The sequence below is a fragment of the Sceloporus occidentalis genome, unplaced genomic scaffold (genome assembly GCF_023333645.1).
Source record: "Sceloporus occidentalis isolate IW3139 unplaced genomic scaffold, rSceOcc1.0.p SCAF_10, whole genome shotgun sequence".
Classification (NCBI taxonomy): domain Eukaryota; kingdom Metazoa; phylum Chordata; class Lepidosauria; order Squamata; family Phrynosomatidae; genus Sceloporus; species Sceloporus occidentalis.
Genome location: NW_028316990.1, coordinates 6,256,360 through 6,281,183, shown reverse-complemented (window position 1 = coordinate 6,281,183; position 24,824 = coordinate 6,256,360). Strand labels below are relative to the sequence as shown.

Below are 24,824 nucleotides of genomic sequence, written 5' to 3'. Positions count from 1 at the left end.
GCAAGAGAAGCAAAAAAGACTGTTTGGATTTCTTCTCCATAGCAATCATCCTCAACTTGAATTTAATTGAGGGAGATGCTTTCCGTAATCACTAACCAGTTAATAGAAGGGAGCAAGCTACTTTAGGGATTTCAGGCCTCTGTATAGCTGTTAAATATCTCTCCCCAGACAGAGTTCAGCTCTTCCATTCTACTGAGTCGAGTCCCCGAGGCAATTTGGTTGGAAGGAGCAACAGCAAATGCTCAGGTGTCTTGGCCATGCTCCAACTTGGGTAATTATATTCAACTGACCTAAATCCGACCAGCTCTTTTCATTGGGTGCTATTACGGGTGTGCTCTCTGACCTCAGTGAGCCACATGGCCATGCGCTCTTTTTTTTTTTTTTTTAATATTAAAAGTCCCAAACAAAAAAAACCCCAAAAAACAAAAACATAACAAAAACATGCAATACACTAATACAAATCATCTATACACAGTATTTTCCATTACTCAGATATGTCTGTTCTAAATAGTATACTTTCCCTCTGCGCAACTTCCTTCAGTACTGACTACTTACTAACTTTCTATATTTCTTTTATCACTGAACTCTATGTAATCCTATTATTTCCGTTAATTCCTTCATGTTTTCTTTAAATAGATATCCTATTTCATATCCATCCGTATTAACGAATTTTTCCTTTCCCCTGTTTTGGTATCACTTTATAATTTCATAATATATTTCTCTTGTCTAAACTTTTTACTCATACAACTACTATAAACTTCTTATTGCTAATGATAAAATACTATATAACACCAATCCAATAATAATCTAAATATGTTATTATAGACCAAAAAAATCGTTAAGTTCATAGAGCGACATAATCATCTATTACTCTTATTGTGTACAGCACCTCTATTTGTCCTATGTACCCTCTATAATAGCGTGCATTTCATCATTCTTAAGATTAATCAAATATATTTTCCAAACTTTCCATTCTTCATAAAATTCTTCCAGAAGTCTATCTTTTACCAGTTGGACTACAGTTCCCAGCATCCTCAGTGGCCACGTTGGCCGGGGTGTTCTGTAGGAACTGAAGTTCACAAAAATAATTCCCCCAAGCTTTGCAAATACCTACCTGCCTGGCCCTGCTACTGATTTTAATGAACCAGGCATGTAGCCTTTGTGGGGGAGAACACATTAAGAACAAAGAAGAATGCTAGAAGAATGAAGCATTTTCCCAATTAATCTCAGAGGTGTTTACCATTCTTCTCACCCACTTCCCCATGACTAATTGGTTATAAGTCTCTTTCACCACCATTGTCATGGCAACTCCTCGTGCGAGAGGAGACCTATTTCTGCATAAAGTGATGGAATAACCAAAATCGGTCCGGAGGGAGAGACAGAAAGAAGGAAAGTTTCCCAAATGTGGGCTGGACGATGGGTTGGGTTCTGTGGTGGAGGCCAGTAGATGATGTGAATCCTAGGTAGGGTGACCACTGACCACCAGCTCCTATGACAGGGAATCCAGTCCTGATTTCTTGACTAGGTTTTCAGGAGCTATCCAAGGTGCTGGTCCTACATTGGAATAAGGCCAGCACCTTGGAGAACACCTTGTATTAGGACCTGGAGTAGATGTACCACTCCATTGCCATGGGAGCCACCAGCCACGCAAGTCTTCCTCTCTACTTTCCTCCACATTCCCTAGCATTATTGTCTTTCCCAATGATTCATGCCTTCTCATGCTGTGGCCAAAGTTGAGTCGTCTTGGCTTTCGGAGAGATTTCAAGCTTGATCTGTTCAAGGACCCATTTGCTGGTCTTTTTGGCCGTCCATGGGATCCTCAGCACTCTTCTACCAGCACCAGCTCTCAAAAGAATTGATTTTCTTTTTATCTGCTTTCTTCAGGTCTCACATCTGTACGTGGTAATAGGGAATACGACTGAACAATTCTAACCTACATATAGCTTTACTCCTTAGGATCTTCTCTAGTTCATTATTATTAGTAGTATTCATCTTATTTTATTATGTACGTGACTGTATTTTTGGATGAATTTTTCATTAAAATGCCTTGTTGCCTTGCAATATACTTCCAGAACTCCGAGCAAAACAAAGGCTTAAAACTGTACTTTGCCATCAAGGAACCCTTGACTGAGTCTACATTTAAATTATTCCTTTCATTTTTCCATTATGCTGAAACGAAGGGGGGAGACCCTTTTTTCAACATTTGCAGCCCACTGCCTAACATGTTTGCTGTCCCTTTGCCCTGCAAAACGATAAAAGCACCCTGAGCTCTGGGATCACATTTGGTCTGCTCCTGCTCCTAGGAAAAAGGAACTTTGGAAGGCTTCATCCTAGCTCCTTATTTACAGCAAGGATAGGCTGCCAGGTAGATACATTTCTTGAAGGAACAGGAAATGTGGTGCTACTCAATGGGCTTCTTGGCCATGCTCAAAATGGAGGACATTTTGGAATTCTTCCTGGACTGAAAGTTGAAAGGTAGGGCATGTCCTGGGAAAGGAGGATGTCTGTTCAATGGGGTGACACCATGAGTTATTACACTGGGTGACACCAACCAGGTGATGCCACTGCCCTTCTTAGGGCATATTTTTCAAATAAATCCTTCAACCAAATGTAGACTAGGCAACCAGATGGCACCTTGCAATTATTATCTCCATTGACTCTTCTGGTTATGGACTGAGGAAGATTCCAATACATCAACATCTAGACAGCTGCACCTTGTCCATTCTTGAAACAGAAGATGCCTTGTAACTCATGATTTCCTAGTCCCTGGTACTCTGCAAGAGCAAGGTTCAAATCCCCTTTAAACATGGAAGCCCATTGATTAACTTTGGTCAAGTCAGAAGACAGCCCCAAGTTGGAGTTGAATTGAAGGCCACATAGCAATAAGAACAGCCACAGGCTGCGGCACTGAGCAACGCTGCATAATATCCATCTAAACTATTGTGGTTTGCATTAGTAATTCCAGGCCTTCTAAGTCAGGGCTAGTTGCAATGTGACTTCTCAGGGCTGGTTGTGCAGAAATGCTGACACTATCGGTTGGCGCTTCCTGTAGCGTAACCTTTCCACAAGTGGAGAGGAACCAGCTGTGCGGGGTGGAGTATTTTTGTCCCTCGTCTCTCTCAACTCAGCAAAAATGAGACATCCTGCTCTCCCCTGACATTTCAGAAGTTACTTTTGTGGCTCGGTGGAGACCCATTGTCTTCTCTAACTGATGGATCACTGCCATGGGTGCCAAAGGGAGGAGAGGATTTTCAAATGACCTTGTGGCCCCTGGATGCTGGGATGGAGGCCAAGCAAAGACCATGATGTGGAAGGTCATGGCAGGAGAAGGAAGGAGAGGGAACTGGTCAAGATGCTGTTGTGGAAATCGACAGACCGGCAACTGGTCAGGCAGCATGGAGGCAGGGCAGGAAACAGGCTGGCGGCACTGAGTTCGAAGGCATGGCAACTTTCCCCTCTTTGTTCCTCTTTCACACTCCAAGTACTCAAGGCCACCCAATAGTCTCTTTTGCACTACACAGTTATGGCCCTTTGCTAACCACACCGACAACCATGGCTCCATCTTATAGAGTCTTGGGATTTTTAGTTTAGAAAAAATACCTAGAAATCTCAGCCAGAAAGATCTAATGCTCCAGCAAACTACAAATCTCTAGATTCCATAGGCAGCATGCATGGAAGTTAAAGTGGAATCAAAGAGACGTAGCTGTGTACAGCAGGCCTTTCACATTCGTTGGGGTTGGGAACGCAGGACCCCAATGAAAGTGGAAAAAACACTGATAAATAACCTCTCGCTTTGAATTTAATCTGAAAGAACACTTCTCTAGGAATCTCTAGGTCTTTCAGCGCAATGCTATGATCAACCTCCACTGAAGGCTGACCATAGAATTGTGCTGGAGGACCTACAAATCCTTAGAGTAGGGTTCCCTCTAGAAATTTCTAGGTCTTCCAGCACAACTCTTTGATTCAGATCTGCTGGAGGCTGACCATAGAATTGTGCTGGAGGACCTACAAATGCCTAGAGAAGGGTTCTGACTAGGAATCTATAGGTCCTCCAGTGCAAAAGTTGGCCATAGAGTCATGTTGGAAAAAGTTGGCCATAGAAAAAGTTGGCCACTGGAGGACCAAGAGATTCCTATAGAGAACATATTAATCAAATGTGTGAATACATACTCAAGTCCAGAATAGTTAAAATCAGAAATGTAGAGGGCTGACTGTAGTGTGAAAGGGACCAAAGAGGTGGGTGAGGGCTGGCTGAATGCTGGCATTGACACATCTTTGGTCCTATCCAGCAGGGCTCTTCCTTTATTCTTAACAGCCATTTCTGGGTCCTCTTTTTGCTCAGTTGAGGGTCATAAAATATTGACAGCAAATGGCAAGTCACAGACTTGCAGCTGGACCTTTAAAGGCCTTCCTGCATGTTATGTCCAGTGAAGCGGAAAAAGCTCATCCCACTAAACCATCCAATAAATAGCAAAACAGGAGCAACGTTCTCAATAAATAATGAGCTGAGCTAGCAGGAATCTGAATATAAATTGGATGGCAAAGGATGGCCATAAATTAGGAATGTTCGAAATGGGAGGTTTCCTTGGGTTGTAAATCTCCCTTCTTGTGAAACAGAGGAAAAGAGAGAATTGGTTCGATGGGGGAGACCTAAGCGGGTGCTTTAATGAGGACATAGGAAAATATGCTTTTTAATGTTTATTCAAGGACGACAATAAAACATAACCAAAACTAAAAATGCAGCACGGAGCTCTAATAATATCACAAGGAGTCATCCAGATGGAGCCAACCCCAGTTTTCCATGTGTGCTTAAAGTGATTTCCCCAATTTGTGTTCAAAATCCCCAATGGAAAGAATAAATGAAATCACATCTTGCAAAATCCGAGTTTGGGCGCTGTGCTTATCTGGATTGTTAGGCTTCTGCAAGATCCGAATACCTACTCCTTGTGTTATCATCTATATTGCAGGAAAGAAAAACGTCTATCTCTGAGTATCTCTTTGCCTGGTCTTAGAGGATAACAAATCAAGGGAGGGGAATCAATATGATCAAACCTTCAGTTCCTGCTGTGAGAATCAATAATCCCACATTTGCACATGGAGGAATTGTGAACAATGCACAATTAAGACAGGTCTCTTTTCATCAATTGTCAGATTGTCACCTTGTAGGATGTTCTCTTTTGATCATTATTAGAATACTACTACTACTACTACTACTAATAATAATCAAACCTTCAGTTCCTGCTGTGAGAATCAATAATCACGCATTTGCACATGGAGGGATTGTGTTAAGAAAATGGTTGGCTAGTGCAAGATTTTGCAGCGGCGTGACTCTATGGTCAGCAACCACAGCATCTCTTTTTGTCTCTGTGCGATGCCCTCCATCCTTGTGTATATAGTCAGTGCTTCTTTCCTCTAGATTTTCCCATTAAGTTGCACACAAACCTATCTGAGCCAGCTTGCATTCTTCATTGCAACACCATCTTGCTAAAATCCAACCCTCCACTCGGTTTCCACCTTCTCTGCACAAGGAGACATAAACTGCAGCACGGTCACTACTTTTGTTTCCAGATGCTGACGATGCATGTTTTAATCATGACAAACACAGAGGAGGGGGACCCATCATTATTTAAAGTACCTGCTTGGTTTTTGATGATAATAACAATAATCCCATTTGCTCTGCTATTGATTCCCTGTTCATAATTGCAGTTAAGGACTCAATTGGGAGCAAACGCCGAGCTTTGAAATCCTCTTCCGTTCCTTCTCCCAAACTTTGCATGTTTGGAAATCAAATCTGAAACATAGATGTGGAAATGCATCTTTTGAAGCAAGAAGGGGAAAAAAGGCACAGAGCTGGAGAAAAAGGATGAACCAAAGATGAGGGCGAAACCTTTCACAGGGCCTAAGCGAAAGGTCCAAAAAACTACATTTTTGGGGGGACTACAAAGTTGTCATGCAAAAAGGAACTTTTTGAGAGCTGAGACCCAGGGTGCATCTACACTGCAGAAATAAAGCAATTTGACAGCACCTTAAGCGTTGTAGTTTCATCGTATGGAGTCATGGCATTTGTAGTTTTACAAGGTCTTTAGCCTTCTCTGCCAAAGAGTGCTACAAATCCCGGGATTCTGGACGGTGGAGCCGTGACAGTTAAAGTGGTGCCAAACTGCATTATTTCTACACTGTAGATGCACCCCTAGAAAGAACTAGAACTAAGAACCCTTAGAAAGAACTCCATCTACGTTGGAGAAATAATGCAATTTGGCACCACTTTAACTGCCTTAGCGCCATCCTGGGATGTGCAGTTTTGTGAGGCATCAGCACTCTTTGGAAGAGAGGTCTAAAGACTTGGTAAAACTACAGATCCCAGGACTCCATAGGTTGGAGCTACAGCACTTCAAACGGTGTCAAACTATTTCTACAGTGCAGTGGTTCGAGTGTCGGACTAGGACTCTGGAGACCAGGGTTCGAATCTTCACTCCGCCATAAAACCCACTGGGTGAAACTGAGAAAGTCACACTCTCTCAGCCTCAGAGGGTTATGTCTACAGTGTAGATGCACCCTCTCTGTGGCGGACAAGGACATTTCGAGGAGGACAAATGGTGAAGAACGACCGAAGTGTCCGTTGCAGCTCTGAATTTGGCATCCTTCTCCAGGTTCAGCTGCCAGGCCTCCAGAAGCATATCTTCCCACCCGCTAAATATATTTATCTTGAGAGTATTTTGAAGGATTTTTCACGGCTCAATGGCTTCACGGCGTTAGACAAAGAGACCCACTAATCTTGTCAAACATCCTTCAGGGGGAAAATCAACCCAACAAAGCTTGAAGTGACTCTGCACCCTGGAATTCCTCCACTTTGCAGGACTGAAATGGATATGTGACGCAAGAAATAGCTGTAATAGATGCTTAGACTATTGTCCTTTCCCACCCGCACTTGCCTTCAAGCTGTCAAAGAGTGAATCAGATATTTACTTTTGTATAAATCGAAAGAATGACAGCTGCAGAGGAGGGAAGAGATGGTCTAATGCTTGCCTTCCTCATTGTTTTCCTGATCGAAATTGCCATATATCCATCCTTTCTCCCCAGTGCTAGCACTTCTAGGAATGGTGGGGAGATATATGCACCTTTGTTGTCAATGGCAGCTGGAGGGAGCGGTGAATCTGCTCTGTGTTTTACTCCAAATTGCAAAGCCGCCAGCCAAAAGACTAACCTTATTAGAAGTGGATAGAGTCCAGCACCTTGGATGGATACAGCTCAGGTCCAGGTTATATGTATAGGGCCGTGTTCTCCAATATAGTAAGCCAGCATGGCATAGTGGTTTGAGCATTGGACTCTGCAGACCACAGCTCGAATTCCAGGTCAGCCAAGCAAACCCACTTTTACATGGAACACTTCCCCCCAAAAAGGTATGAATTCCAAATAGCAAACCTTGATTTTGCCATTTATGTAAGGGACCCCATTTTACTCTGCCATTGTATTTAATGGGACTTGAGCATACACAGATGTTGGTATCCACGGTGGGGCTTGGAACCAAATCCCAGTGGATACCAAAGGCCCAATGTTGTAGTAGTAGTAGTAGTAGTAGTAGTAGTAATAATAATAATAAATACCCCATTGTATAGAATGGGGTTTGAGCATCTATGGAATTTGGTATCTATAGGGGTCCTGGAACCAAACCCCAGCGGATACCAAAGGCCCATAATAATAATAATAATAATAATACAGGATTGTATTTAATGACATTTGAGCATCCACAGATTTTGGTATCAAGGGGGGGGGGGGGGTCCTGGAACCAAAGTCCAGCAGCGGATACCAAGGGCCCAGTGTATACAATGACAAAATCAAGAATTGCTTATTGAAATGTATTCATCTGTTTTTGAGTACTTTCAAGCCTTGGATGAAGAACTGACCACACACAGAAATGGGAAACACGATGGCATGGGCCACCATCCTAACTGTAGTATTCAGTGCTATATCTTGACATCTGCTCCAAGGTTTGGTTCCAGCACACGCCGTGGGTACCAAAATCCGCTCCAGGATCCGCTCTAGTTGCTCTTCCGAGTCCCTCTGGCTCTCATTGAAACACTGAAATTGCCCACCAAGCAGTTTATCTCCTTGTCTCCTGCTGCGGGAAGAGGGTTAACATTACTTTCCGTCTCTCCTTGCGATCTGCAGAGACATCTTCCCAAAACCTGTTGCAAAACTGAGAATGATTCAGACCCAGAGCCTGTTTCTACATCCTTTTCTCTCTCTTTTTCGCCATATATGGCCCTGTTTTTTTGGCAAGACATCAGAGCAAATCAGGTAAGCGAAATGTCAGCAAAGAAACAACAAAGGCAAGCAAGAGAGAGAGAGAGAGAGAGAGAGAACCAGAAGGAAAACCACAAGAGAGGGCTGAGAATGAAGCAAAGCAGGGCAGAGGCCATAGAGACGCAAAGGCCAGAATGATCAGCCAGAAGTAGAGTAGTGAGATCGCCCAGCGCTTGGAAGCAAAAGCACAAAAGGCTCTGTGTCCCACAAGTGAAACTTCTGCAGCATCGGGGTGTCTCCTATATACATACATACATATATATATATATATATATGGGGGGCACCCCATATGTACACACACACACACATAGGTGCCCCCTGTGTGTGTAGATATGACACTCCCCATACATATATATATATATATATATATATGGGACACCCCAATGCTGCATATGTATATATGGGACACTCCATACACACACACACACACACAGAGGTGGCACCCCAATGATACACACACACACACACATATGACACCCCCATATATATATATGGGACACCCCAATGCTGCATATATATGTATATATATATATATATATGGAGGGACGCGCCAATGCTACACATACACACATATAGGGGACACTCCATATGTACATATATATGTACACACACATATATAGGGGACACCCCAATGCTGTGCGCATGCGCATATATATATATATATATATATATATATGGGACACCCCCTTCCCCTCCCCTTCAAGGCTCTCCCGTCGCTCATTTCCTTCCAGCGTTCCCATTGGCTGCTGCGGCGAAAGTGGGCGGTGCTCCAAAAAGCCAACCCTCTTCTTGAGCAGTGCCTTTCTACCATAGAGAGGGATAAAAAATTGCTAGAGAGTCGCACTTCCTCCTCTCAGGGCAAACCATAGAGATTGGAAAGGAGTCCTAGAGCGGCGACCGTGAAAGCGTTTCAGTGCGGAGGCGGCAGTGACGTCACATCCACATCCCGCCTCCTAAGGGAAAACGGGTTTTCTATTGGTTGAGCGCCGTGTCTGTCATGATGCCGAAGGAGGCGGTGGCAGAGAAGGAGAAGGCGGCCCGAAGGCGGAGGGCGGCGCGGGCGCTGCTGCGGGGAAAGGATGGGTCGGTTCTGAGGGAAGGCGGCCGCCGAGGGAGCTTCCACCGCTCAGCAGAACAGCCGCCGCCGAAACTGGGGCTCAACTAGAAGTATGAACAGAAGGGGCGGGGCTTATGTAAATAATGGGCGGGTTTGTGCAAATTGTGGGCGGGGTTAGTGTGAATATTAATGAGGGCCTCATTAATAATTCATTAGGCGAACCTTTCCTGGGTTTTTCTTGGGAAGATTTGTTCAGAGGAAGCCATTTCACTGAAATAATTATGTTAATGTTACATTATGATGATGATGAAGAACAAATGTTATAAAGAGTGAAGGAAACAGAGATAGACATGCCATCTGAAACCTTTTTTTGGGGGGGAGGATGGAGAAATTTTGCAGCATTGGGGTGTCCCCTATGGAGACAATGCAATGTTGCATAGGACACCAAATGCTATATATATATATATATATATATATACACACATATATACACATACACACATATAGACACACACACACATGAGACACTCCAGTGCTGCAATATATATATATATATATATATATAGAGAGAGAGAGAGAGAGAGAGAGAGAGATGAGGGGACACCCCATATATATAGGGGACACCCCTGTGCTGCATATATATATATATATATATAGAGAGAGAGAGAGAGAGAGGGGGGGGAGGTCAGCTCATATATACAGGGGGCATCCCAATGCTGTGTGTGTATATGTGTGTGTATATATATATATATATATATATAGAGAGAGAGAGAGAGAGAGGGGACACCCCATATATATATATATATATATATATGGGACACACCGATGCTTCATATAGAGAGAGGGGGGAGGACACCCCATATATATATGGGACACCTCAGTGCTGCAAAAATTTCTTTCTTTGTGATAAATTTACTCATCATAAATGCATTTAACCTAGCTTTCAAATAATCATTGTAGACAATATTAGCTGCTAATAGGTGTACATATATACACATGCATACATACATACATACATACATGTATATGCACCCCCATTAGCAGCTAATATTACCTACAGTGATTATTTGAAAGCTAAGTTGAATACATTTATGATGAAGAATCGATGTTACGATAACGATTTAATCAGAATTACAAATTCTGCCTCAAATGGAAAAGAAATTTCAGGATTGTGATATCCCTCCCTCCCCCCTAAAAATGTCTGCATCTTTAGCAGCTTATAATTCTGCGATGCTCCAACCTTACAGTTACCTTTTATCGATATTTTAAACAAGGAAACATGTGCGCTTTCTCCTTCTTCCGGGCGTTTTAAGGCCGTATCCTTGCCTTGATCCGAAACAGCAGCCGCTCAGTCGGCTAGATTACAGTAAACAGGAGAAAGAGGAATGTTCGTTGTATGTAATGACAAAGATGTGTGTGTTTGTTGCCGCTGCTCACACGCCTGTGTTTTTCTTCCTCCTTTGTGTTCTCCGACAGGTTTTAGGTAGCGGCGCTTTTGTGAATAATTCATGCTTGTTGGGCTTTGATCGTTAATTTGTGTTTCTGTCGCTGGGCTTGTTTAGCGAAAAAGCACTCATGTTGCACACGTTGTTTAAAAAGTGCTCTCATGTACACTCTGGGTCTTGACGGAAGAGAGGAACGGGCAACGATGCTGTCTTCTCCCAACATTTCAATACTCCAAGAAAATGAGAGAGAGAGAGAGATTGCAAAGTGTGCGTTTCCCCATCTGCAATTTCAAAATGGAGATTGACAATGGTGAAATGCAAGCAGCCCTTTTGTTAGCACCATAAATGCCTTTTAAATCAACGGAGATAGAGTTCCATAGCCTTGTATACCTACCTAAACAACCTCACGGTGTCATTAGCATTGTCACTTTATCTCCTCTTGGCTTTTGTGCATTTTGGGCCCAAACGGACAGGCCAAAATAAAGCTGTTTTGGGTCACTTTGGAGGTATGCTGTTTAAAGGACTTGGAGGTCTCTCATTCATGGGTCTCCATAAGTCAAAGTCAACTTGAAGGCAGCTAACAACAACAACAACAAATATTTGCCTCTCCTCCTCTCCCTGACACACCGCTGGAAAGCCCTCCCCTCCCTGCAAAGGTTGAAGTTGAATTCAGCCCTCAAGCGTAAAGAGGTTCCACATCCTCAGTCTAAACACATATCCATACACATATTGGGAGGACTCCTTGGGATACTTTTCCATAGCCTTCCCCCAACCTGATGCCCTCCAGATACATTGTACTTAACAGCTCCCATCATCCTCAGACACTGTGGCTGTTGGGAGTTGTGGTCCAGCACAACTTCTTTGACTCACACGTATTCCCTGTATCACCGACCCAGTTCTGGCAGAGTTACATCTGGGCCACAAAATGGCTGAAGAGGATGCTGCTGGCATCCCAAGTCCATGACCAACTGGGGTCACTTGACATCATTGCGATAGATTTCAGCATAACAGCTGAGCGTTATTAATTCTGCCCATGCCAAAGCAATCATTTAACTGTATCGGTTTTTCCATCTCTATCCACCCTCTGGTGCTGTCGAGAGGGTGGTGTCTGGTAAAAAGCATTGTAAAGCTGGTTTGTGTTTTTTCTCCAGGCTTAGTTTTAGACATCTCATCCTCTTGATAGTTCGGTCTGTGGCTTTGTGGAGAGCACCTTCCTTTCTTCTGACACCTCCTGGTACTGACCTTTCCAAGCCTTACTGCTCTGTTCATGCTGGTCTCATTTTTCTTCCCTTTCATTTTACTCATAGGATTCCACCATCTACTGGAAAAGATGGGCAACGTGGAAAGCAACAGCTCCTACCAGAAGCACCTCTTGAGGTTTCTTCCCGACAAACAAGCTGACATTGATGCTGTCTTTGGCTCCTTGTGTGGGGTGGACGATGCCGTTGCCGCAAAGACAGGAAAAGCAGCCAAGAGGGGACTGACCCTGGCGACGCTTAAGGCAAGAGAAACTATTAGGTTGTTAGCTGTGGTTTTTATCTCTCCTTTCCTCTAGAGAGCTCAAGGCAGTGTCCATGGGCTTATCTTCACAGGTGAAAACCCCTGAACTCACCCCGAAGCCAGTAATGTCTGTCTCTGGGGAAATACTGCAGGTTTTCTATGTTTAACTGATTTGGCTTTGGTGGCTTTGGTCTGTGAACAGCTGGATAGTCCAACACTCAAACCATTACACTATGCAGACTCTGTTAAACCTCTCCCTTCCCATGCTAGGGTCCCAATATGGATTGTGCTACCGGTTACTTTTAGAGTAACAGTGGCCTGTTACAGACTGCCAAAATAAAGCTGCTTCGGGTCTCATTGGAGGTATGCTGTTTAAATGATGCATGGGTCCTAAAAGTCCGGAGGTTGCGCCAAAGCCACACTCCATTCCTAAGCACTGGAGTGCAGCTTTTGGTGCAGCTTCAGGATTCTTAGGATGCATGCATCATTTAAACAGCATACCTCCAAAGAAACCCGAAGCAGCTTTATTTTGGCAGTCTGTAACAGGCCTATAATAGTAATAATAATATTTATTTCTTACCCACTTCTCCCCATGGATCGAGGTGAGGGACAACAACAATTGACAAATAAACAACATCAGTTAAAAAAACATGTCTGTTTAAAAGGATACATAAGATGTGCTCGTATTAAAACAATCCAAATCTAAAATTCATCATTTAAACTTCACAATTTAAAAATCATCTGGATAAACCTGCTGGAAGTAGGAGTAGGAGCAAACAGCTAGAGGAGAGCAGGTCCTTCCTTTGCACTTGCTATCTTGGTGGGTGCATGGGGAAGGGTAGTAGTGACATGCTTTCCAGTTTTCTGCCTTTGATGACTGAATTTGGTTGTTGTCTTTCATCCCTTTGCCAGGCCCATGTCAAGGATGCTCTGCCCGAATCGATGGTTGTTAGGCTGTATGATGGGATGAAGAGCATCCAGCTGACTGAGAAATCACCTGCGCCCAATGCCCCAGTGGGGAAGGAGCAGTTCGTTGTCTTTATGTCCTTGCTTTTGAAAGGCAATGCTGAAGAAAAAAGAGGCATCGTCATGAAAATGATATCAAAGACTGGAGGGTCTGTGAAGGGAAGTCAAATCCTTGGGGTAAGGAGAAAAATCCCTTTCATTCGTGTGTGGCAGAGAGGGAGACGAACTGGAATAATAGATGTGTGTGTGTGTGTTTGAGAAACCTTTGAAAAGAATTTGCGGTGAAGGATGATGTTTGGCATCTTTTGGTGCCATGCTGCGAGTCACTGTCTCTTCATAGACACTCATTTCTGACCTTGTTAGGAGCTCTGTTTCTTTTTTTCTGTATCTGGCATTCTAAAATTCTAAAACCCAAACAAACCCAACAACCTTTATTCTGTTGAAGTTTGCAGAGGACCTGGTTGGCTCTGTAGTTCATGTCCTGAGCCATAGGAAGGAGCTGAAGGGTTGGAATCCGAAGAACATGCAAAATTCCTCCGCTGGAGTGAAAGCTTTGGCTTCCCAGCTTATCTCTGAACTGAAATCAGCAGGTGAGTCAGAGAAAGTTCATGTTTGTTTTGGGTTTTAGCTGCAAGCCATAGCTAAAATTAAAATATGAAAGTAACAGTTAAAGCGGCACAAGTCAAATTTCCAGCATAGTTTTCTCTCCCTTCCTGAGTGTTCTTGTAGGTTTGTTCCAGGTGGCAGGAGAAAATCTGGGTTTCATTAAAAGGCAAACAAGGGGAAGTTAAAAAATAAAAGTTTAGAAGTCCTGCACGGTCCTAGCAGAGTGTAAAGCTCTGCCATGTATAGTTCCACTTCTCTCCCTTCTCCCTTCTTCTGCAGTGATAAAAAAGGACATGCACAGCCACACTTTGCAATTACAGTGCACCCTTTTTTACACGGAAGACCTGTTCCGGACCCACATGCGTAAAAAAATCCACGTATGCTCGAGCCCCATTGAAAGTAATAGGTCTTGTGCTTGTGGCAGCGGTGAGTGCACACCATGGGCACATGCCCCCATTCATCTAAATGGGATGTGCCGCCCCTTGCGCCCTGCACGCTCCTGCGCGGCTTTCAACATATGCTAAAAGCCGCGTATAGTGCATCCGCGTATGACGCAGGCCTACTGTACACCTGAGTATGTCACCACCAGGATTCTGACTTTTGAGTATATTTGCCAGAAATCTGGAATCATTTTGAATTATAGAGAGGGAAAACTGGGAGAAGTGAGGCACATCCATCAAACCAGATGTAAAGGAGGGACTGATCTCAGGATGCGTAAAAATGGTCTTATTCCACAAATTGGAGCTCGCCAATTCTTTTTAGCCAGGAAATAATCGTATGGCTTTCTTCAGGGGCTAGTAAAGCAGGGGGAGAACATGCTTTAATAATTGGAGGAAGGGAACATGCCTTAATAATCAAAGGTAAGGCATGAAGCGAAGAATTACCAAATATGTATGTGCACATGTGTCGCATCAGCATGCATAAAATAACATTATTAACAATATATGAAACCCAATTAAATTATATGTGTTCAGAACTCTGTGTACAATTAGAAAGTAGTCTCAAAATCAACCTGCAGGGATTTCAAAAAATTATGTCTCCAAAGCTAATGGCTGGCAAGTGAAAGCTTTTAAAGATGTAGGACATTGTACTCTTAAAGCTTTTTCTTTCTTCTGCGTGTATCAATGCTATTTCCAATCATAACGCCTTGGCTGTGAATAGGCAGGGAACCCAGGGAGTATATGAAAACTTGAATTTTAAAGCAATAGGGTAAACGTCCAGAAGAGCCAGTGTGATGTGATGGTTTGAGTGTTGGACTACAACTCTGGAGATCAGCATTTGATTCCCCGCTCAGCCATGAAACCCACTGGGTGACCTTGGGCAAGTCATATGCTCTCAGCCTCAGGGTGAGGCTATGATAAACCTCCTGTGATTAAATCGTACCACGAAAACCCCATGATAGGTTTGCCTATGGTCGCCATGTTGGAAACGACTGGAAGGTGCACAGCAACAACAATGAGCCTGTACAGACAGGCCAAAATAAAGCTGCTTCAGGTCACTTTGGAGGTATACTGTTTAAATGATGCATGAGCCCTAAGAGGCCAGAAGCCGCACCAAAGCCATGCTCCAGTCCTAAGGACTGGAGCACAGCTTTGGCACGGCTTCTGGCCCCTTAAGATGTGTGTGTCATTTAAGCAGCATACCTCCAAAGTGACCCGACGCAGCTTTATTTTGGCCTGTCTCTTTGGGCCCAATGTGTCCTTTCTTCTTGTGGTATGGCCAAAGTATGACAGCCTCTGTTTAGTCATCTTGGCTTCTAGGAAAAGAACCACATTATATTCTTTTCAGTTTATACCTTCCTTATAGTTAATATGTATTGTTCTCCTTCCCCTGCCTTTTAGGAGCTCTTGGAGAAGGCCATACAAATATTTCCTGGCCAAAATGTATGGGGTTAATTTGTGGAGGAAAAAAAAAACACATTTTTTAAAGCATGGCCTTAGACTCATCTGTTTTTCCTTTATATTATAAATTGGAGACTATCCTGTGAGTTCCAACTTGGGTGCCTCCCTTGCTGCTTTTTCTCAGTTAATGAAAATGTTCCAGCAGACGTGGTCATGCCAGGCAGATGAAGCTGTAAACCCTGTTTTTAATCCCTGAGTCTATTTCTGTTGTTTTGTTTTTATGTTCTTGCTTTATTGTGGACTTTGTGTTTTCATTGTCATACACCAAAACATCCAGTGCATTAGTAGAGGGGATGTAAATCTCTAAATAAATATTTATGTCTTATTCTTCTGCTCCAGTCCCTAAACAGCTTGCAATTTAAACCCATGCAAAAGTACAATTTAATTAGGGATTGCTTGGTATTTGTCATGGGAGGGAATCTGTTTTGGCTGGGTTGCACTTGGCAATCAATTCAAGTTCCAGGCTCTTCCTTCTGGAGAGAGGAGGCAAAAGGACAAGTAAGCAGACTTAAGGGCTGGATGAAGATGAAGATTTGGGCAGTTGAATTAGCCACTAACAAAGTCTCCAAGAATTCAACAGTACTTTAATTTGTACAATGTCTTCATGAACATTTTAGCTTCTCAGGCTTCTTACTCGAGGCTTTTTCAGGCCCTTTATATGTCCAACATTCTATATAGTCATACCAAATTCTGAACAAGACTGAATCCAGTGCACAACACAAACTTGTTTGTTTTTGTCTGTTGTGTTCTGTGTAAGTGCCACATGTAATTGCTGGAGAGGATAGTGTCGGCGCACATGTCTACCACCCTTTGGCTTTGAAGGAGTTCTAATCCAACACTCAAAGCACCTTACAACATTGGTTCTATGCACAAGAAACAACTATGAATAGTTTTTGTGGGGGTTTGGGGCTATGTGGTCATGTTCTGTAAGAGTTTATTCCTGATGTTTGCTTGCATCTGTGGTTGGAATCTTCAGAGAATGGTGGCATGGAGGTGGGTGGGGTATATATACTGTGTGACCCTTGGTTGGGTGGAACTGTCACATTTTACAACAACCCCCATGAAAAGAGACCATGTGCTTCAGGCAGGCCTCATGTAACTGATTTTTTCTGCCTCAGATGGGAAGAGAATTGAGGGAGCTCAGGCGCTGGATGCCACCTACGATGAGTGTAGCATTGAAGACTGGGTCTTCCAGGTGCCGCAAGTCTCCGTTTTCCTCAGCGTCATCGTCCAGCAAGGGCTGCTGACCTTGCATTCCCTCCCAGATCAAGGCAGGGATGCTCTCCAATTGCTCCCGGAGTGCAAAGGCATTAAAGGAAACCGTTTCGTCAGCCTCCTGGACATCCCTTCCATCACATACATCAACTCCCACCTGCCTTCTGAACTCCAGCACGAGTGGAAGCTGCTCTTTGCCTCTCGTCTTCATGGGGAGAGCTTTACGCAGCTGTGTGGGCACATTGTGAACAAGGGCCCCTGTATCCTGGTCTTGCGAGATGCTGATGGCTACATATTTGGTGGGTTTTCTTCGTGCTCCTGGGAAGTGAAGCCACAGTTTCAAGGTGAAGATTCCTGTTTCCTTCACCCTTCTTTGCTTGTTGATGTCAGGTCTTGTGTTTTATGGAGATTGCAATTACAGCCAGCTCTCTGTATCCACAGATTCTTTATCCAGAGATTCAAACATCCATGGCTTGAAAATATTTTTTAAAAGTATAAATTCTAAATAGCAAAACTTGCTTTTGCCAATTTATATAAGGGACACCATTTTACGATGCCAATGTATGTATTGGGACTTGAGCATCCATATATTTTGGTATCCACAGGGGGTCCTGGAACCAAACCCTAGCAGATACCAAAGTATTTTTCACCCCAAGAAGCCAGAAAAAAATACTATTTGGATTGTAGTTCCTGGAATCACCCAAAATAGCCTGTGAATGCTAGATGCTGTACTATGAAAGAATAATTACCAATGTGCACAGAGTTCTGTAGACTTTCTAGTTTGGTTTTGTATTTTCACAAATTCTCTATTCAGCCCACATTTTGTGCCAAGAACATCTGCTAGTCTGCAAGTCGTATAAATCGGGCTGAGTAGCTCAGTGCAGCTCATTTGCACCACCCCAAATTAATTTATTTTGTAATCATCCCCCGGGTGTTGGAAGTTTTATTCTGCCAGTTCTGCAGCCTTTACTATGAAACATGGAGCATAATAATTTTAAAAACGTGATCACTATATAGATGATGTCTATTCTTGCCCAGTAGGTGGCAGCCTTGATTCTACATTTGATTCTGTTGAGTCAAAGACATCACAACTCTTAAGGCCCTTTGTAATTTTACACAAACGTGTATAGGGTAGAGGAATGTATAGAGGGATGGAAAGAGAGAGAAAGTGTTCATCCAGTGATCTCAACTTCCCAGAGATATATGGGTGTGTGTATATACACACAGAAAAACACACAAAAACCCCATGGGTTGTAGGACAGCTTAGCAAAGTGACTATTTTGGAGCACAACTCCCAGGAAGACAGAAACCAAAATCCATCAGTGACCATGACATGGTTGCAATGAGTCATTCCTCTTATGGTTCTTTTAGTCTCTCTAGGGCTGCATCCACACTGCAGAAATAAGCTAGTTTGACACCACTTAAACTGCCATGGCTCAGTGCTGTGGAATTATAGAGCAGTCTGGCAGAGAAGGCTAATTTAAAGTTCCCAGAAATCCATAGCATTGAACCGTGGAAGTTAAACTGGTGTCAAACTGGATCGTTTCTACAGCGCAGATGCAGCCTAGAAGACGATCCCAGTTACTTGTCTTCCATGGTTTCCTTTTCTTTGGAATCTGACTCTTTGTACCACTGTTGTTTACAGGCAACAACGCATGCTTTTTGTTTTCCATTTCTCCTGCACTCGGGGTGTTCACCTACACGGGCTACAATGACCACTACATGTATTTGAATCATGGGCAGCAGACAATGCCAAATGGACTTGTGAGTATGAAGTTGTTCCCTGATATCATAATGTGACAGTGACAGGGCCAGTTATAGTTTGCAGTAGTCTTTTAGTTTGATGGACTTGTTAGGGTGATGACAGTGCAGGTGACACTCTTGGCTTTTGGTTGGGTTGTCACTGAGTGTGGTCTTCTGTCCCTTTCTAGTGCTGATATGTTTAGTCAGTGGACCACAGTGGCTGAAGGGGCGTCATTTGCTTCCTTGCATTTGGTGAACTTTTCTTTTCCTTCCAAGGGTATGGGCGGACAACATGAATACTTCGGCCTCTGGGTAGACGGTAACTATGGGAAGGGCCACAGCAAAGCCAAGCCAAAGTGCACCACGTACAACAGCCCTCAACTCTCAGCCAAGGAGAACTTCACGCTGGATGCCATGGAGGTGTGGGCAGTGGGAGGCCTCCCAGAAAATGCTACCGTAAGTGACTGATTTTGTTGCCACTCTGGCAGAACTAACCTTTTTTCATGCACTCATGAAATTAATGCATCAGAGGAGTGCTCAGTGTGAAAATTTTCTTCAGAGATACCGCAGGGCAGATGTCTGTATCTTACCACAGGCCAGGATGGTCACCAGAAGCAGGGTCTTCTCTTTGGTGGCACCTAATTGTTTGTGTCAGCAGAAACTTCCAAGATGGCTAAAAAAAAGTCAGCTTGAGAACAACATTAATACAGTATGACCCCTGTATCTGGGAGGGATACGTTCCCAGATTTACGAGGGAAACACAGAGCTCTGGCTAATAGCAAACTATTGAATGAATGGCTTCCAGCAGAAGTTGAACATAGAGTCATGATGGAGGACCTAGCGATTCCTAGAGAGAACACCTCTCTAGGTATTTCTAGTGTGACTGTGTGGTCAACTTCTACCAGAAACATACTATAGAATTGCGCTGGAGGACCTAGAAAATGTCTAGAGATAACATAGTTTTTTGGATATAGGTAAGTGAAACTGTTAGTACCAGTTCCATGGATATGGGGGCTGTATTGTAATCACAGTACAACAATCCCAACGGCATGGCAGTTCAGAATGAAGTAGCGGATGGCATGAGAAATTATCTATTAATAGCGGTGGCTTAGTGGTTAAGACGCCAGTTCTGATGATTGGAAGATCAGAAGGTTGGCAGTTCTAGGCCGGAGTGCTGCATGATGGGGTGAGCTCCTGTCACTAGTCCCAGCTTCTGCCAGCCTAGCAGTTCGAAAGCATGCAAATGCACGTAGATAAATGGGTGCCACATCTCAGTGGGAAGGTAACAGCGTTCAGTGTAGTCATGATGGCCACCTGAGCACCAGAGCAGTCCTTGGACAATGCTGGCTCTTTGGCTTAGAAACGGAGATGAGCACCACCCCCTACAGTTGGTTATGACTAGACAGTCGTATCAAGGGACTACCTTTACCTTTTAATACTTCAGGAGAAAATACCTCTTTTCACTTGGTGCTAAAAAATAATAAAGTAATACCAGCAAAGTGTCTTTGGGAAGAGTTTTTAACAATCCATCACCAAGCAGGCTCTAAAGAAGGAGGGAGGGGAACCAAGTGCAATAGGGGCCAAATTTTGTCCTGCTCACCTACACTGGGTTGTATAGCCAGCCACATGAGGGGTGGTGTTTGAAACTAATCTACTGCTCCTGGAAGCCTGCATGAGAAGTGAGAGTTTTCTCATTGCTCTCATTTGGGTGCATGTGCAGGAGATTGGGGGGTAGATTGGGGATTTGGGGAAGGGCACACGAAGGGACTGGAAGAGTTGCATGAGCTCTGCAAGCTGTAGTTTGCCTCCTCCTTCTCTATGTTCTGAGACTCCTTCTCTAGTTTTGTTTGCTTGGTGTTGCGATAGTTATCTTTGGGGCACCAGGCTAAATCTCTCCCATTTGCTTAAGCCTTTTATGGAGCCATAAATTTTGGTTGACTCTTAGATGAGCTTTTGTGGTGTGTTTTATAAATCGACTAGGCTTTTAAATTTGTTTGTATTCCGTTCTGTTCTTAATCTTCTGTGTCATCTGCCTTGATGACCTGGATGACTGTAAATGTTACTCTTTCAAGTCAATAACATAAGTATTTTAAAGTCACTTATGCCTGCCCCCAGAACACACACACTTCCTTTCTCCAACTCCTCGTTCCTTCCCTTAACGCAATCCAGCTGTGACAGTAGCAGTCATTTTCTTTCTGGAAATAAAAAAGGGCCACATGTGCTAGAAGAAAACGAGAGATGGCGAGTGAGAGAGATGTAAAACAAATATGTTATACTTTCCTCCAGTTGTTAGTTCAGAAGGAGCTAATTCTGTCTTGCTCAGAATGCAACATTTTCTGTCAAAGCAATTCCTCTTCCTTTTTATATCTCTGCACTGCAGGAACAGTGATAGTAATCAGCAACATGCAGACAGCATTTACATTGAAGAAATAATCCAGTTTGACACCATTTTAGCTGCTCAATGCTGTGGATTTCTGGGATGAGTAGTTTAATGAGATAATTAGCCTTTTCTGTTGGAGAGCTCTGGCGGGGCAACAAAATGCAGATCCCAGGATCCCATAGGATGGAGCCACGACAGTTAAAATGGTGTCAAATCGCATTAAGTCTGCTATCGAGCAGCAACTGCAGACCATTTAAAAATGCATATAATTTTTAAATCCCTTGTTATATTCCTAAAGTCTCCTATTTTTTTTAGTAAGGAAGGCAGGTTGCTTTTTACCTGACAAAAAAGTCTGGGTGTCTTCTTGATTTCTTCTCTCCCCTCTGCCCAACAGTGCACTAAGGGTGCAGCTTAAGAAAATATTAGCGATCAGAGATTATATTGTGACGCAGGCCTGCTTCTCCATCCCTTTCAGGCAGCCTTGTAGCCTGATCCAACTTGTTAGACTGGACCGGTGAAGCAGGTTGTGATGTCTGTGTGTTGTATGTATGCCTGCGTTGGTGCCCACCCTGTAAAACCTGTTCTGCTGTTTGCAGAGTGACAAGGGGTAGACCAGAAGCCACGTGATCTCCTTGGAACAGCCTTGACAAGCTGAAGAAAGGGTTCCAGGACAGGTTGACCGTGACATGCCTCCATGATTGACTTTCTGGCCCCTTTCCCTCCTCCAACTTGTCTTTTGGGTTTTGTTTCAGGGCAAAGGGCAGAGGAGCATCCTGGATGCAGACCCCGAGGCTCAAGCCTTGCTGGAGATGATTGGAAAGAGCCGTCAGAGTGATGGATTGCGGGCACCGGATGAAGATGGAGACAGCAACAACTCAGAATAAAGCTTGGAAGCTTTTGCCTGAGCACAGAGTGAAGAGTTTCCTGCAGCGGGTGGGGGACTCTTTGAGCCCTATATTACCAACTTGTGACAACTACCGTATAGACTTGACTATAAGTCGACCCCACATATAAGTTGAGTGCAGGTTTGGGGGCCAAAATTATAGATTTTGATATGACCCATGGATAAGTCGAGGGTAAACTGAGCAACATGTGACAAAGGATGTAAAGAATGAAGCAAAGGAATCATAGAGTTGGAAGAGACCCCAAGGGCCATCCAGTCCAACCCCATTCTGCCATGCAGGAACTCTTAGTCAAAGCATCCCTGACAGAGGGCCATCCAGCCTCTGTTTAAAGACCTCTAAGGAAGAAGACTCCACTACACTCCAAGGGAGTGTGTTCCACTGTCAAAAACGATGCTAAAGATCTTTAAAATTTTTGATAGGCGTAACTTTTTGTGCTCACCCTAAAGGCTGGACGGAGGGAATAGTAGAGGGGGTTGATGCTTCTTTTAGGTGCTTTGAGAAGAGATTAAGCTCTCACCTTTCACTAGGGCATGGTTTCCTTTTTGATAAGAGTTAAAGTACAGTACTTGCATTGACCCCTGGATAAGTTGACCCAGGTTTTTTGAGTCAGTTTTTTGATTAAAATTTCTAGACTTATGCATGAGTATATACAGTAGCTTGTATAACTGTCCAAATGTTTTCCTGGAATAGGAGGTTGCTTGGTTGGAAGACATACTCCATGAACATTGGGGTATATCATCAGATGGGGTGGAACGAAGTAGGACTAATGCGTGATTTTGATAGCTGGTTTAATTCGAAGGTAGCCTCTTCCGACATTGCCCTGTATATGTTTTGGAGTGTCATTCCCATCAGCCCCAGCTAATATGACCAGTGTTGAGGGATCATGGGAGTTTTGGATGGGATGGAGCTTGCTTTCACAACTCAGAAGGGTCTTTGCAAACTGTCTTCCATCATAAAACAAGCCAAAGCCATTTCCTTCAGACCTCCAATGGCTTAGGAACCAGAGCACTGTACAGTGCTACCTCGGGTTACGAAATTAATTCGTTCCGCCATTCCGTTCGTAACCCGATAATTTCGCAACCCGAAAAGGCTTTCCGTTAGCGCTGGAAAGCCGATAGCCGCGCTTTGCATTTGAATTTCGCGCCGAAATGAATTTCGTAACCCGAAAAATATTTCGTAACCCGGAACAGTTTTTTCCAATCTAACTTTTTCGTATCCCGGAAATTTCGTAACGCGATCATTTCGTATCCCGAGGTACCACTGTACAGTGGTATTCATAATGGCACATAGTGGCTCCTCATTTCAATGATTTCTGCTTTTTGACAGTGCTCTGCTCCCTAAATCCCTGTATTCCCTTTGAAAGCGTACAGAATAAATGCAAAGAACAAAAAACAGTGGGTGGAAATGGGTCCGTCGGCTTGTCCACAGATTCTGGGGGCACAACTTCCTTAGCAGCTAAGTTGAGAAGCCAATTTACTTCTGATCTTCAAAGACTAGTATGCCTTTTATGTGCAACATTGCCTTGGTGACACGTTTAAAACCTGTAGCCATTGAAGGAAATAGTTTGTACTGCAGCCTTGTTTTATTTCTTTATTAAGATATTCCCAAGCCACTCTTCATTGTAAACATCCCAAAGCAGTTTTCAGTGTTGCAGTGTTCATGGCAGTGAATCAACCTAATGGCTTGAGTAATGTAATGGTTGGAAAGTCGGACTAGAGTTCTAGAATTCTAGGATTTGAATTTCCAGTCAGCCGTGGAGGCCCACTGGGTAACTTTGGGCATGCTACACTCTCTCAGCCTTAGAAGAAGGCAACGGCAAACCTCATCTGAATAAATTTTGCCAAGAAAACCTTGCGATAGGATTGCAAGTTGGCGTCAAAGACACAAGGAGCTGTGCCTTGTTTGAAACCAGAAAAATAACAGGACATTTTGATGCTTTCAGGTTTGATCCCTCTCTTTTGGAAAGTGGTGTGGCGCATGGTGGGTCGTAGGGTACAAATGGGGCTCTGATCCCTTGGAACCTGCCCATTTTTAAAGTAACCATCAGTCTAGAGAAGTAAAAACTATCATTATTGGTTTGTTTAGCAGTTGTTAACCTGTTTGTCAGGCATCTGTGATTTTGGTTGTTTGCCTCCTGAAGTCTTGCAATGGAAAAAACAAATGATTAGCAATTGAGATCCTCTTCATGAGGTGCTACCAATGAGCTACAATCAGAGATGGAGAACATGGTGAGATGTCTTTCCAGAGAGCATGGCTAAAAATATTTTAAAGAACGTTTTCCAACCATTTTTGTGGGGTCCTGGAGAGGCCTGGGCCACTCATAAATGGCCCTGGGGCTGCATTTCCCTCACCCTTGGCATAAAGTGTGGCAATGGCAGAGTCTGGAAAAGGGGTGTGTGTGTGTGTGTGTGTGTGTTTGGACTACAATCATTGCCACAACAGTTCTTTTCTTTCTTTCTTTCTTTCTTTCTTTCTTTCTTTCTTTCTTTCTCTTTTGTATCCCTTTGATTGGTTTTATAGCAATGTGTGTCAGATCACATACAGCCAAACAACAATAAAGCGAAATGCCTCGGGCTCTTTCTCCAGCTCCTGTACCTTGTAATTTTCTTTTTTCAATTTGATTCCGTCTCCATCCTTTTTTGTACATATAGCTGGAAAAGAAAACACTGTCATAAAAGCCACAGCAACAGTTTGGTTTGAGTTTTGGAACCGGAATTCAAGAAACTAGCTGAGCACTGGTGGCTGATGTATGTGTTCTTGCTCACATGCCCATGCCAGTTACGACATGCTGTTGGTTTTCTG

General features: G+C 43.5%; 1 protein-coding gene across 1 annotated transcript; it reads left to right on the top strand.

The window, feature by feature from the left end:
* The first annotated feature begins 9,331 nt into the window (after nt 1-9,331).
* MEAK7 (MTOR associated protein MEAK7) lies at nt 9,332-24,605 on the top strand. The gene is made up of 8 exons (XM_089476820.1): nt 9,332-9,471; nt 12,114-12,307; nt 13,219-13,449; nt 13,718-13,862; nt 16,898-17,338; nt 18,640-18,758; nt 19,014-19,193; nt 21,870-24,605. Exons 2-8 carry the CDS (start codon nt 12,137-12,139, stop codon nt 21,999-22,001), a joined length of 1,419 nt encoding a protein of 472 aa, XP_089332946.1. The 5' UTR covers nt 9,332-9,471; nt 12,114-12,136; the 3' UTR covers nt 22,002-24,605.
* Nucleotides 24,606-24,824: the final 219 nt, after the last annotated feature.

Excerpts from the sequence above, each read along its gene's own strand:
- MEAK7 (XM_089476820.1), top strand. The coding sequence starts at position 12,137 with ATGGGCAACGTGGAAAGCAACAGCTCCTACCAGAAGCACCTCTTGAGG. Across the intron at positions 13,450-13,717 it reads AGGGAAGTCAAATCCTTGGG|TTTGCAGAGGACCTGGTTGG; the intron begins GTAAGGAGAAAA and ends ATTCTGTTGAAG. Across the intron at positions 13,863-16,897 it reads CTCTGAACTGAAATCAGCAG|ATGGGAAGAGAATTGAGGGA; the intron begins GTGAGTCAGAGA and ends TTTCTGCCTCAG.